The 15091-nt window shown below is 45.0% G+C and overlaps 1 protein-coding gene across 2 annotated transcripts in view; it reads left to right on the top strand.

Annotated features, from left to right (window-relative positions):
* The window catches only part of LOXHD1 (lipoxygenase homology domains 1), a 165671-nt gene that overhangs the window by 87947 nt on the left and 62633 nt on the right, over positions 1-15091 (top strand). Inside the window, exons 18-21 of one of the 2 annotated variants that reach the window (XM_006891688.1) lie at positions 3267-3427; positions 5968-6439; positions 6886-7040; positions 10001-10134. In XM_006891688.1, coding sequence (XP_006891750.1) covers positions 3267-3427; positions 5968-6439; positions 6886-7040; positions 10001-10134 — 922 coding nt within the window. The remainder of the gene's footprint in view (positions 1-3266; positions 3428-5967; positions 6440-6885; positions 7041-10000; positions 10135-15091) is intronic. The other variant, XM_006891689.1, reaches the window with a different exon arrangement.

The following is a 15091-nucleotide window of genomic DNA, read 5'->3' as shown; positions in this document are numbered from 1 at the left end:
GAGGTCCCTAACAGCAGACTTTCCCATGGCAATGCACCTTTTAATTTCCTGGCTACTGGTTCCAAGAATGTTGACTGTGGAGCCAAGCAAACTAAAGCTGTGTACGATCTCAATCTCCTCACCATCGATCCTGATGTTGTCAGTTGGTCCAGTGGTGAGAATCTTTGTCTTCTTGACATTGAGCCTCAATACATATTGTAAGCTGCAGTCCTTGACCCTCTGAGCAGGTGCTTTAGGTCCTCTTCAGTTTCAGCAAGCAGGATGGTGTCATCTGCATAATGCAGATTGTTGATAAATCATCCACCAATCTTGAACCCACATTTCCCCTCATAGAGTCCCGCCTCCTGGATAATCTGTTCTGCATATAGGTTGAAAAGGTATGGAGATAGGATGCATCCTTGGTGTACGCCCTTCCCAGTTTTGAACCATGCAGTGTTCCCTTGCTCTGTTCTGACGACTGCCTCCTGGTCCAAGTATAGGTTTCACATATTTAATGCTTACATTATCATAATTGTGCAAATAGTATTCACTACTCAGTTACTCACTGTATGTGTATTACATTTCATTTTTTGGTACATTTTATTTTACTAGAGTTAACAATGGTCTCATTTTTTTCTTTCTTTCATTTTTTTTGTTTGTTTTTTAAGGCTTGTTGCTATACTAGTTCCAAATAGCTAATGCAATGAAAATTTTCTTGTTACGCTCAGGCCCAACTAGAGTTTTTACCCTGACTCTTAAATGTTTGTTCAGTTGTCTTTTTTTTAATTAATTAATTTTATTAATTTTAATGACCATTACAGAGATTTTGGGTTTCCATTCATTCATTATTGCACTATTTTCTCTACATTCTCCCCCCAGTTCATTCCTCTTCGCCCCCCCTTGAAAGTCTGTTTTAATTGTCCCATTGTCACAGTGCTTGTCAAAGCCAGGTCTGATTAATCTCCTTTGTCAGTGTGTCCTTTGCCATTCCCTATCACCCTCCCTGAGAGAGACTTCACCCTGATTCATAAGGAAAAGGGGATGGCGTATTCTCTTAGCTACTTCCTGCTGAAAAGGGATGCTGTGGGTTTCAGGGTTAGATTGTCTTTTTAATTATTTTAATTATTTGTGTGTGTGTGTGTGTGTGTGTGTGTGTGTGTGTGTGTATCATCAAATCGGATCTGACTGGTACAGGAGGAGATTGTCCCTCCTTCTCCAGCAGAGCATCTGGTGGATTTGAACCACACACATCTGGGATTTCAGTGCAGCTTCTTGCCACTAGAGCACTAGGGCTCGCCATCACCCTATCAGCGGAGTTAATATATCCAATTCAACTACAACCATCTCTTGCTTTCAGCCACCCCACATATTGTGGGTATTAGGAGGAATCAGTCATTAGAAAAAGACATCATGCTTGGAAAGGTGGAGGGTCAGCAAAAGAGAGGAAGACCCTCAACAATATGGATGGACGCAGTGACTGCAGTAATGGGCTCAAGAAGATCAGAAATGATGAGGATGGCACAGGTTACGACAGGGTTCAGAGCCTTTGTTCACAGGGTCGCCGTGAGTCACAGTCAACTCAATGACCCTTAATAGCAATGTGAGAAAATGTATTGCCTTGGTAATGGGAGATTTTCCATCTTTGAAAGTAACAGTTTTCACAATTTTAAAAGAGTCCAATATTGTCTTACAAGATTGCTGAAAAAAAACAAAGCTTAACACTTTGGGGAAATATGGTGCCATTGTTCCTTCAGAAAGCGTTTTGCTGTCTATTGGGAAGAACCCTGTAGAGGTGCATCCATGTAATACGTTCCAGCTCTGAGTTCCATTCCAACCCATGAAGACCCACTCTTACAGAAAACGGAGCTCCATAAGTTGTTCTTGGCTATAATCTTTATGGAAGCAAGTCGCCAGCATTTTTGAACCCATCACACCACTGGATGGGTTAAAATTGCCCACAATTCTTTCTCTATTGGTGTATGTGTTGGTATGATTTAACTAGATATTAGCATTTCAGTCTCTTCTCCTTTTCAAAAAAGAAGAGAAAGAAACAAACAGCTTTTACCTCTTTTTGCCCCATGGCATTTACCCAAGGCTAGGCAGGAGCAGGAAGTCCCAGCTGGTGTATTTATTGCCTCTCATTTCTGATACTCAAGGAGACAGTACAGCAGGGGACTGGATTTTGATGTCTGTTAGCTTAGCTTAGGTTTGCCATTTCCTCCACCTATTCAAGTTTGCTGGGAGATCAGGGAGCTCTGGAGGCTAAGTGGTCAGGAAATGAGCTGCCAACACACAGGTATGTGGTTCAAATCCACCATCTGCTCCATGAAAGAAAGATAGGCAATCTCTTCCCGAGCAATTTACTGACTCTGGAGGCTCGGCTATGAGTTGGTTCCGACCTGAATGTACTCAGTCACAACAGCAGCTCAGTTTCTCTAATCCTACGTTTGTCTAACTTCAAAAGGGGTTCAGTAAAACCAAAGCCACTGAGTTGATTCTGACTTTCCATTTGGTTTCCATGATTGTAAATATTTTTTAAACTTTTTTATTTTATTAATTTTAACCAACGTAAGAGACTTTGGATTTTCATTCATTCATTGTTGCATTTTTCTCCCTGCCAGATCATTCTTCTCTTAGAAAAGTAAAAGAAAAATTCTTTCATTGGTGTACAATCCCCCCTGCTCCGAGTATACTCCACTACTCAGCCTTCATTCTGGATTCTTGTCATAACCATAATACACAATTGTATATCACTTTTAAACAGTTCTCTCCCCCATCTGTTTCAATGCAGTAGACATAATTTATCCCATCTTTCTCAGTCAGGGGAGACTACTTCCTCTTTCTCTCACACTGTCTGGGTGATTTTAACTACTCACCCTTTTGTTAGCAGGTCAACATTTAACCCTCTGTGCCACCAGATCTCCTTTTAAAATGGCAAAACGTACTAATTCAGTGGAGTTCTAGTGACATAGTCACTACTGACCTAAAGGTGGCTCGTTTCTGATGGTTCTAATCCATCAGTTAGCCAAAGTAGAACAATGGGGCAATCACCTCCCATGTTATTTACAACCTTCAAAACCCCACTGGAGAGTCAACTACAAGTCAGTTCCAACTTGGTGGCAATGAGTTGAGTTCTTGAGAATTTATTTACTTCTGGCGTTGATGCGAGGACTAATGAGTGAATGTCTGTGAAGCCCTGAGCACATGGTACAGGCTCAAGAAAGGTTTTCTTACCGTTGAAACTGTTATTATTTAATGTTGTATTTTTCCCCCTCCCTCCTACCCAGTGGTCCACTACGAGGTTGAAGTTTGGACGGGGGACGTGGGTGGTGCAGGCACCACTTCCCGAGTCTTCATACAGATCTATGGTGAAGAAGGCAAGACGGAAGTGCTCTTTCTCTCCAGCCGCTCAAAAACCTTTGAACGCGCATCCAAGGACATATTCCAGGTGTGTGGGGACAGAGCTGCAGAGATGCCAACAGAGCCAGCCTTGGTTTGCTAAGGCTGCAAGGTGGTTCCTGGGGTCTTTTCACTTGCTCAGTCAATCTTGCACATGGGAGGGGCTACCTTTTCATACCCTGGTGGGCATGCTTGAGGACAAGTGGGACAAAATTCCCCCCAGCACACTGGAGGGTTTCTTGGGAGCTGAATATGGTAGAGTACAGAGCTTTCAAGTGAAACATGAGAGAATCTGAACCCCCAGCCGAGTTCTACTTACAAGCCTAAGCGACAACCCACCCTCTTCAGATTTCAGTTTCTGTCTTGAAAATGAAGAGAGCAGACTAAGTGAGTGGTTGTCATCTCTGCTTCATGTTAGATTCACCAGAGGAGCTTTTTAAAAAGTACTGCTTAGTCTACAGCCCAGATCAGGTCCATCAGAATCTCTAAAGGTGGGACAACTTCTGGGTTAGCTGTTCATGTCCTGCCAGTCACATTAAAGTATCCTGAATTTTGAGAATTACTGATAGAGATGAGTCACATTGAGTAAAATAATACACTAGGTTACTGTGTCCACTCCCAGGATCAGGATTCCCAGGCAGACTTGGGTTTTGCCATGGCTGATTCTGAGTTCCCTTGCCACTCGTTTCCCTTTGCAAGTCTTTGAGAAGAGAGCAAAACGAGATGAGGATGTGAGCATGTTCTTGATGAGGGGGAGGCAGCAAGGCCAGTGATTTTATTGGACGTAATTGTCTCTGTGTGTATATTGCACACACCTGCACGTACAAATATGTGTGTTCATGAAGCATGTTTTGCTGGGTAGTCTGTATGTGTTTGTGTACAACATACATAGTGAGGCATCCTCAGCCAAGGGTCCTAACTCGTGTCCAGAAGAGAAGGTCCTGGCTGTGCTGAGATCTGGTCGACAAGCATTCAGTATTGAGATATGTGAGCTGGAGAGAGCTTCATGCATCACTCTCACTGCACTGCTGAAGAAGCTGAGACCCTAGTATTTTAGCTGTCTGAGCCTCGACTTCTTTGCCAGTTAAAACCTAGCTCTGTAACATCTGTGTGGCCTGCCCCACAGAGTTCCTGGAAACATCAAGTCAGTCAAAGTCAGGGAAATCATTTGGGAATGTGTGATGAGTCCCAGAGACATGACAGAGAAGGACCTCTGGATGGCCACCAAGCATGTGCCTGGATGTGGTAGCATTTGTGACTGTGAAGATAGGAGGACAGGGGGTGGCAAGGAGGCCTCTCTGGAGAGATGTGGCTTCAGGGATATTGTGACTAGGGAAATGCTGGTCAGGAGGCCTGATGCTAATAGATGGACCAGATCCCTGCACTAGCTGAGGAATAGAAAGTCTGCTTCCCCACCCTCCATGTGACTGGTCATTTTCTTGCCAGAGTATTTTTTGTTACATCATAGATTTGTGGACAGGACGGTAAGAAGATATGAGTTCTCCTCAATGCTGGATTCTAATACTGGTCAACACTGGTCCTCAGTTTCTCTTAGGACTGAAACAGGAGCATAGCGGGACTGTGCTTTGAAAAGTGTTGAATGACCAGACAAGGGCACTCGGCATTGGGGAGTGCTGAGAGGGGCCCAACCTGCCAACGTCCCTTACAACCAACCCCTCTCAGAGCTCTCCTCAGTGTGTGTTCTTCCTCAGAATGGATCTCAGGAAAGAGCAGTGATGATTTAAGGCCCAAGGTCTTATCCTTTGATGAAAGGCTGAACCCATCAGCACTGTCCTTTGAACCAACCTTGTGCTGGGCCCAGCTGGGGAGAGGAGAAGCAAAATTAGTGGTCTCACCTTTAGGAGATTCACAGTTGATGGGACAGAGGCCAGCTGTACAGGCAAAGAGGAAGTCCAGGGGCTTGGGGGGGAAGCTGTCCTTGGGAAGTGGGCGGCAGACAGGCTGACTTAGTGTACTGGTCCACGGGACTGGGGACCTTGGCAAGTGGGAGTGAGAGCTTGACTTTGGAAAAGCTTTTTAAAATTTGGTTTTACAATCCTGAAAATTATGGAAAGAAAACAAGAAGTGAACAAAGTTAAATAATTACAACAACAATAATAATAATAAATAATAATAATGATGATGTCTTGGAATCTGGATGAATAGGCTTTAGTTAACAGTGGGGGAGGGAATAAAGGTAACACAGATGAGGGGACTACAAAGACGTGAAGTCGGAATGAATGGGCGAGTGTGGGGATATGGGTGTGTAGCGGGGAGGAACAGGGAGGTCAGGGAGGCACCTTTACTGTCACAGAGATTTAGAGGTGTTTCTCCTCGAGTCTGACCCCACAGTATATACTCAGTATTCCCAGTAATGTGGAGGTTGGGACCAGGCTAAGAAAGGTCTGAAAGTCTGATGGGGGCCCTAGGCTGGGTGTGACAAGGGAGAGGGAGCTGGTGAAAGCCCTTGAGCACAGAGGCCCGATGCCTCTTGGGGCTATGACCCTTGACCCAGAGCATGACTTTGCAAGGGAGGGGGCAGCATTCCAGGGCCGCCCCCCCCCAGCCACTGACCTGCACTTTGCACAGCTAGAGGCGGCGGACGTGGGCGAGATCTTCAAGATCCGGCTTGGGCACACGGGTGAGGGCTTCGGGCCCAGCTGGTACGTGGACATGGTGTGGCTGCGGCACCTGGTGGTGCGAGAGGAGGACCTGACGCCCGAGGAGGAGGCCCGGAAGAAGAAGGAGAAGGACAAGCTGCGGCAGCTGCTGAAGAAGGAGAGACTGAAGGCCAAGCTTCAGAGGAAGAAAAAGAAGAAGAAGAAAGGCAGCGATGAGGAGGATGAAGGGGACGAGGAAGAAGAGTCCTCTTCTGAGGAGTCCTCGGAGGAGGAGGAAGAAGAGGAGAGTGAGGAGGAAGAGGAAGAGGAGGAGTTTGGGCCGGGCATGCAGGAGGTGATTGAGGAGTACAAGTTTGTTGCCCAACGCTGGCTGGCTCGGGGCAAGGAGGACAACGAACTCGTGGTGGAGCTGGTCCCAGCTGGGCAGTCGGGTCCTGAGCGTAAGCTGGAGGAGGGGCCAGATGTTTCCCTTAGAGGGATCTTGGGGGTGGGACCTCACTGAACTGTCCTCTCACATGGAAGCCCATTAGATGGCCACTGAAGAAGGTTCCCATGAAACTCCCTTGTCTTTTGCCTGAAATATCACCATTAACAATTCTTGGCTTGGGGTTAAACTCTGTCCTTGGCCAGAGGCTCTCAGGATAGATCCTGTTATAACTAGAATGAATAGCATGGATTGGGAAGCTTGCTGAGGGCAAATTTTGTCATGAATCTCAGCCTCTTGGGCTTCTTGGGGAAGGAAAGTTTTGGGTTTGGAGAGTGTTCATTATGAGGTTGGTGAAGATGTGTCCTGCTCCCAGAAAATCTGACTGGAGCAAATAGACCATGCTTCCGGTTTTCCTGATGGCCATGGTGTCCTCAATGCTGCCTCTTTCTGTGTCCTCAGCTAATACCTATGAAGTCCAGGTGATCACAGGGAATGTGCCCAAGGCTGGCACAGATGCCAATGTCTACCTGACTATCTACGGGGAGGAGTATGGAGACACTGGTGAACGTCCCCTAAAGAAGTCGGATAAGTCCAACAAGTTTGAACAAGGCCAGGTAGAGTGTGGGCTCCCTGGGTGAGCGATTCAGACTCAGACACAGGCAGTGCTGTCCAATCATTCTCATATCAACTCAAGCCTCTATAGTGTCTATGGGTATCCAGCAGTAAGTTTTGCTCACCCACTGTCAGCTCAGCTCTTTGTAGTGAAGGTACAAGCAAAGTACAAGTGGGGTTCTGGCTCACATGGAGCCCTCAGGCTGGATGACCCACAGGGACTATTCAGAGTACAGTATCAGGAGCTAAGGGGTGGATAAAACAGTCAGAACAATGAGGCTCAAGGAGGAAGTGCTTATTCTGGGATGTTGCCTTGGGAAACTTGGTGGAAAAGAGCGACTTTACATTGGCCCTTGGTTAATGAGTATATGAAGATGTATAAGGAAAGCAGTGAATGAAGGGTGCTTTCAGAAGATGGACAGAACAAGCAAAAGTGACCAGGTGGACATGTAGGAGCCAGTCTAAAGGACAGAGAGTCTTTCAGCTTTGATTAGGTCATTACTAAGCCATATTGCTATTGTTGTTATGTGCGGTAGTGTTGGACCTGACTTACAGCTCACACTTCACCAGGTTTGCAGAGGCTGTAAACCACACAGGATGAGATTGCTCATCTTTCTTCTGTGGAGCAGTTGGTGGATTCGAACCACCACATCTTCTTACCCACTAAGCCATCAGCCACACAGGGTGATAACCAACCGGTTGTTCACTTCACTTCACTCTGACTCATGGAGACCCTAGTGGTGTCAGAGTAAAACCAAGCTCTATAGAGTTTTCAATGGCTGAGTTTTTGAAAGTGGATCAGTAGACCATTCTCCTGAGATGCCTCTTGGTGGACTTGAACCATCTTTTTGTTAGCGGCCGAGTACATTACTTGGTTATACTGTGATTTGGTTCATCTCAGGAGAAGGTTTAGATGAAGCTGGGTTATTGTAGTATGTGTGTATGTGTTTTGTAAGGTGTTCTTGAAAAACAGGCTGGGCATTCTGCACTGTAAACTGAGGCAGTGGGAACCACTGGAGGCTTTTAGCCATGGGAGTGAATGCATTCACCTTCCTCTTCCAGGTGCTCTGGGGGAAGCATGAAAAGATAAAGTTCTAATCTTTGTCCTTCAAGACTTCACAATATTTTTTAAAATTTTTTTTATTATTAAATTTTATTAGTTTTAATGAACATTTACAGGGATTTTGGGTTTTCATTCCTTCATTGCTGCACCATTCTCTCTACCCTCCTCCCCAGTTTGTTCTTCTTCCCCCGCCATCCGAATGTCTGTTTTAATTGTCCAATTGCCACAGTGCTTGTCAAAGTCAGTTCTGATTAATCTCCTTTGTCAGTGTGTCCTTTGCCATTCCCTATCACTCCTCCCTGAGAGAGACTTCACCCTGATTCATAAGGAAAAGGGGATGGCGTATTCTCTTAGCTACTTCCTGCTGAAAAGGGACACTGTGGGTTTTAGGGTGAAGATCTTCTCTCACTACTCTAAAGGGCCCCTTTGGCAGTAGGAAACACATAGACTATTATGGAGATTGATTTTGGAATTTAGATGCACTGTTGCTAATTGTGCTTAGCCGTACGTGTTCATATCCTTGAAGATGTATCATGGGGGGGTTGCAACCTAGAAGACACAAATTTAACTAACAAGTTATAAGTACATGAGTCAAAAATTATGGAAAAGTAAAAGAAAAGATTCTTTCATTGTTTTACAAACCCTCCCCCAGGTCCCCTCCACCATGTAGCCCTCACTCTAGACTCCTGAAGACTTCACAATATTTAAGATAGATGAATATCACCTAATTTGCCTTTTATAATTTTGTCCCCATCCCAAAGACCACTAGTCACTCAGCAACACAGAGGAAGGAAAAATTAAACCTATTCAGATTCTTCTGGGCTGTTTTGTCCGCCCCCCCCCACCCCGCCCCCGGCCCAGATCCCTGCTTTTCTTAAGTGCTCTCTCCCACGGCTTGAAGATCAGATTTTATTTCTCAGTTTTAGGAATTTTCTTTTAAAATGATTGCCACTGAGATCCTAAGCTGGAAAAAAGAAACTACTACAGAGTACAGAATTGAAACAGAGCCAACCGAACACCTGGTTGGCTGTCACCCACTGTGGCTCAGAGACATTTTATACTAAAATGGCTCATATATTAAGTAGTGATGCAATATCAATATTACATTTCCTGAATTTGTTAATTATCCTGTGTCTATATAAGGGAATGCCCTTGTTCTTGGGAAATCAGTGCTGAAGTATATAATGGCAAATGATCCTAGTATCTGCTACTCATTTTCAGATGAATTGGTGGGAAAAGCCCAAGAAGATGAGTAAGAGAAAAGGTCGGAGAATGTGTGTGAGTGTTTCAGTTAGGTGGAAAAGAGAATACACAAGTTTGTTGCATTATTCTTGCAAATTTTCATATGGTTGAATTTTTCTTTTTTTTAAATTAAGGAGTTAAAGTTAGAGCTACATTGCCACTCACTTATTGGGCCCTAGTGACTCAATTTCTCTAAGACATGTAGTGACCCATATTCACTTGTTTTCTTTTCACTTGGGCTTAGCACAGGACTAGCTCATAGTAGGTGCTTAATAAAGCTTTGTAGTTGGAGGACATTGTACACACATGCACATAGTGTGTGTTTACACCCAATCAACAGCCCTCACTCATTAACAATATAAGCACTGGCTTGCAGACATCCTGCCTTCTCCCTCTCTCATGGCCACTTTGGCTCTTCTACTCCTCGTTTTAGTTTATGGAACTACTGAGAGTGAGAATGCCCCCTGACCATAGTAAGTTAAAGAAATAACAGTGCAGACTTAACCGTAGACTAACTGTATTGACTAAGCCTGCATCTCTTGCAGCTCTGGTTCTTACAGTGACCTCAGGGTGCCCTTCCTTGGGAAGAATGGAGATAATGGTAAGTGGGAAGGGGGCAGGTCTCACTCCTCTAAGTGTCCCTCCAATTCCTCACAGACAGACACCTTCACCGTCCCCGCCATGGACCTGGGACCCCTGACCAAGATTCGGATTCGTCATGACAACTCTGGCAACAGACCAGGCTGGTTCCTGGACAGAATTGACATCACTGACATGAATAATGAGATCACGTGAGTGGTGGGAGCTACGGTGCGGGGACATGAGGGGAGTGTGCCCATCACTACACCGTTCCCTCAGAGCTTACTGGACGGGACGGATGGCTGGGCTGTTGTGATGGCTGGCTGTGATGTCTTCCATGGCCACCAGGGGCACTGACCTACGCTTCTGCACAATTAGGCACCGTCTTTCTGCTCCCTGCTCTCTGGGCAGCTCCTGGAGCCCTCTGCTCTCTTAGATGACAGTTTGGTAGCTCATCCATTCCAATTCTCGAGATCGATGCAAAGAAGTAAGATGTGTGCTCTTAGTCAGACCTTCACCAGCCTAATCTACCTGCCCAGATTTAGCATAGCTGTAAATCTTGGCGTATGAGAGAGCTGCCATGACCTTGCTTTAATGCTCTATGCCAGGGTCAGGAAACCTTTTCTGTAGAGGACCAGAGGGTAGTTCAGGCTTTGCAAACCATCTGGTCATTTCTGTTGCAATTACTCAGCTTCACCATGATAGAAGCATCCAGAGCAAATGAGCATGGCTCTGTTGCAACAAAATTTTATTTCTCAAATTTAACATTTGAGTTTTACATAATTTTCACACATCAGGAAATATTATTCTTTAGATTTTCTTTCAATACTTGAAAGAACATAAAGCTCATTCTTAGTTGTGGGATGTAGAAAAGTAGGGGGGCAGGATCACCCTCAATTCACAAGGAGGCTGAAAAGGAGGCATCATCTGCCTCTGATGGGTGAAGGGACCAAGCCTCAGGGATGTGAAGCCATTGGCCCACAGCCAGTCAATGCCATTCAGACACTAACTGGTCCATTTTCTACCAACAGACCATGTTATCTCTCAGGTTAAGGTGGACAGGGGCAATAGGAATTAAAAAAAGTTCAAGATCTGGATAAAAGAAAGGCAGAGGGAAGAATCAAAGGAAAGTAGGCAGGGCATAGAGTAGGTCTGAGGACAGCTGACTGCCTTCCTGTGTCTGCTATTTTTTGTTGTTGTTACGTGCCGTCGAGTTGGCTACCACCCATAACAACCATGTGAACAATGTCTCAGAACTTTGTCCAATCCTGAGCCAACCTTACTCTCTGTGATGCATCTGACCCCATTGCCGCAGTCTCTATATCAATCCATCTCATCCAGGGTCGTCTTCTTCTGTGTTAACCCTCTACATTTCCAAGTGTGATGTCCTCCTTCAAGAACTGCTCCCTTCTGGTGATATGCCCCAAGTATGTGAAGATGCAGCTTCAAAATCCTTGCCTCCAAGGAGCGGCCTGGTTTCACCCTCTCTTGGACAGATCTATTTGTTCTTTTGGCCGTCCATGGTATGTTCAATACTCCTCTCCAGCACCACAGCTCAAAGGCATCAGTCCTTCTTCTGTCGTCTTTATTGTCCAGCTGAGTATCAATAAGTTTGCTGAATCAAATCAACTTCTTTGTCTTCATCCTGACGTCTCTTGATACTTGTCCTCTTGCTGAGAATCTCTGTTTATGGCAGAGCACTCACCCCCAACTCGCACCCGTCCCTTGTCCCACCATGCAGACAGTATTCCAGAAGGGGACAGTTGTGTGCAGGCTAGTGTCATGATTTTCCATAAAGATGTGAGAATACTTCATGGCTGAGAACCAGAGTCCTGACTTGCCAGAAAATCGCAGGTCATCCTGTACAGATTGTTGAGTATTTTATGGGCTTTCACTTCCTCTGCTGTTAAATGGGTTTAATGATGCCAGACCAACATCTCAAGGTATTCTGAAATCCAAAGAATTCACACATGAAAAAGACACGGCAACACAGGGATATAAGAATAGGATCAAACGGTGAACTCATCCAGCTTCACCTTGCAGCTCAGTGAGGTCAGTAACCCTGATTCATTGACTTGGTGTTTCTGGGCCACTCCAATGACTTTTAAATGACTGCAGTTTTATTGTCTATTTTAATATCTGTCTGCACTTGCCATTTCCCATTATTCTTTTAAAATGTTAACTATTCTTACCTTTTTGCAAATCGAAATGTTAAGGGACTTGAAAAAGGAAATTCTTTGCGAATTTTGATTGTTAGGCCACTAAATGTTTTTGTGGAGAACTGAGTATTTAGCATTTTAAGTGTGACCACCCAGGTCCATCTTTCCATGTTCCAGTGTTCTATTTCTATTTCTCAGCCAGCCTTACCGTTTTCTCCACACCGTTGCTACACATTCCTGGTAAATTTATCCCCTGCCATTTAATTTTTTTTTCTCACTCTTGTCTCATTACCCTTTCTTCTTCCTTTCCCTTTCTCCCTTCTTTCGTCTACTTCTCCCCTCACTCGTTTATCTTATATCTTCTCATCCTTTTTCACCAATGTTGCTTATTTATACATTATTGTTCCTTCGGTTTTGGAGCTTCAGTAAGGGATCTTGTGGCGAATCAGTTCCAACAACCTTCAGGGCAAGAGCTACTCCAGACTACATTTACTTTGAGAGATGGACAGAAAATGATAGAAGCTCGGAAGACTCAAAAGCAGAACAGTGCACTTACTCTCATTAAAGACTTCCCTTCTCTAAGAGTGTCTGAAGCCTTCCCTGGGCTAGTCACAATCTTAATTAACTCAGCAATATAGTCTTTGCCGGCTCAAAAGGATTGTTGAACCCTGGTTTCATCCATCAACTTCATTTGACTTTGTCAACAGCTTCCATGAACTTGACATTCTTAGCTCTTCTTTGCCTCTTATACCATACATCTAGTCCTTCGGCAGATCTGAGTCTGATCTCATTTCCATCTTTATCAACACCATTGTGGCTGTCAATGCCTGCGTGCTGGTCTCTCTGCTTCACTCAAAATCAGTATGAGCTGCCATCAAGTGCACCCCTTGCGTCTTGGTGTAGACCTGTGCTCTGTAGGGCTTATAGGTATTGTTATTTTGGTCTGTTCTGTACCTTGTCTTTCTCTTTCTAGCCTCATCTTTCCCAACAGACATGGCCCTACCTCAGAGCCTTTTCCCAGTTCTCCCAGACAATCTTTCCCTAATGGACTCATTATATCTGTGTATGTATATGTCTGTAACAACAAACAGCTCAACAACAACAATAATCCAAACACACTGTCATCCAATTGTTTCCGACTTTTGGTGACCCTCTGTCCTGCTTCCAATGCTGTAAACCTTTATGAGAGGAGAGGGCCCACTTCTTTCCCACAGAGCAACTGATGAACTGGAACCATCAACCTTTTGGTTAATGCTCCAACACATAATACACACTCCATGACTATTCTGAAGGTGGTATAGCACTGGTCTGTGCGTTGCTGTGCAAAGCTAACTCGTGTTTGCTGTGATACTGAACACTGTGACACTGATGTGCCAAATGTGATAATGGTTACCCATGGTGGACAGTGTTTGGTGGAGCTTCCTGATTAAAACAAGCCTGGAAAAGGAGTGACATCTACTTCCAAAATGGCTTGCCTCCGGAAACTCTATGAACAGTGCTCAGGCCTTTCGTTCATAGGGTCGCTATGAGTCATCTACGACTCGACGGCACCTCACAACAACAACATGACCAGGTGTGGTGGTGGTGTTGGTAGGTGCTGCTGAGTAGACCAGGACTCATGATGACGCTGTGAACAACCATTGCGGACCTTGCTCCGTCCTGGATCATCGTCATGTCTGCTGTGCTCAAGTCCACTGTCATACTCACGGTGTCAATCCATCTTATTGAGGGTCTTTCTCTCTGTTGCTGAATCTTTTCCCTTTCCCAGCATGGTATCTCTCTCCAAGGACTGGTTTCTCTTGAAAATATGCCCAGAGTAAGTGCCACAAAGTACATCACCCTTGCCTCCAATGAGCACTCTGGCTGCACATTCTTCAAGATAGCTTACTTTGTTCTTTTGGTAATTTATGAGATATTAAAAACTCTTTGCTGACACCACATTTCAAAGGCACCAAGTCTTCTAAAGCTTCCTTATCCATTGCCCAACTTTGGCATGCATGTAAAGCAATTGAAGATACCATGGCTTGGATCAGGTACACCTCAGTCTTCTCCGACACTTCTCAACAGTCCACGACACTGTTTACCTTTTCATTCTGGTGCCAGCCATCAAACTAAGCCAAGATGGGCAAGAATGAGCACATTCAGGAGCTGTGACCAAAGAAGCAGTTGGATGTGATGTCCTTTCTCCTGTGGGTCCACTGCTGGCATTGCCACCGGCTCTATGGCTTGCCTCACCCAGCCCAAGTCTCTCAGGCTTGTCGACAGGCCAAACAAGGTCATGTCATCTATAGGGTTCACGTTTGCTGGCGTGGTCAGAAAACCCAGTTCCTAAGGGTCCACCTATGGCAGACCTGTCCACTATGGTGTTAACCAGCTAAAGTTTGTGAGAAGCCTTCAGTCTGTAGCTGAGGAGCAAGCTGGGTGCCACTGTAGTGCCCTGAGAGTCCTGAATTCTTACTGGGTGGGTGAAGGGTCCACATACAATTCCTTTGATGTTGTCCTCATTGATCAAGTCCATAAAGTGACCAGAAGAAATCCTGACAACAAATGGAACACAAAGCTGGTCCACTCTGTGTGAGCCCTGGCCTGGGTAAAGGCCACAGGCTCTACCATGCTATTGGTGGTTCTTGCTGTCAGTGCCACGCTACCGCTGAGATTCATCGATAATAAATCATTGAGGACAGCCAATGTCTATCTAAAGCGCACTTTGTCTGTGGCAGAAGTAGTTGTTTGCAGATCATTTCATGAATGCATTGTCAAATGAAGAGAATAAACATGAGCTTTTCTCCGGTTCTGCGGGCAACAGGCTGTAAGATCTGCTTCCACCCCCGTCTTTCCAGGGGTCCTTTCCTCTCTTCCTTCTTTCTTTTCACTTTAACTCTTTTCCACTAGCTAAGACTCTTACTGACTTAATAAACCTTCCCCCTTGTCTTGCTCAAAAAAAAAAAAAGAAAGAAAGAAAAAGATTAAACATGCAATAATGTTTGAAGACAGTAAGTGATACTATATC

This window comes from Elephantulus edwardii, unplaced genomic scaffold (assembly GCF_000299155.1).
Source record: "Elephantulus edwardii isolate Elephantulus edwardi_28Jun2011 unplaced genomic scaffold, EleEdw1.0 scaffold00103, whole genome shotgun sequence".
Classification (NCBI taxonomy): Eukaryota; Metazoa; Chordata; class Mammalia; order Macroscelidea; family Macroscelididae; genus Elephantulus; species Elephantulus edwardii.
Note: the sequence above shows the minus strand (reverse complement) of the source record. Positions and strands in the feature narration are given on the sequence as shown.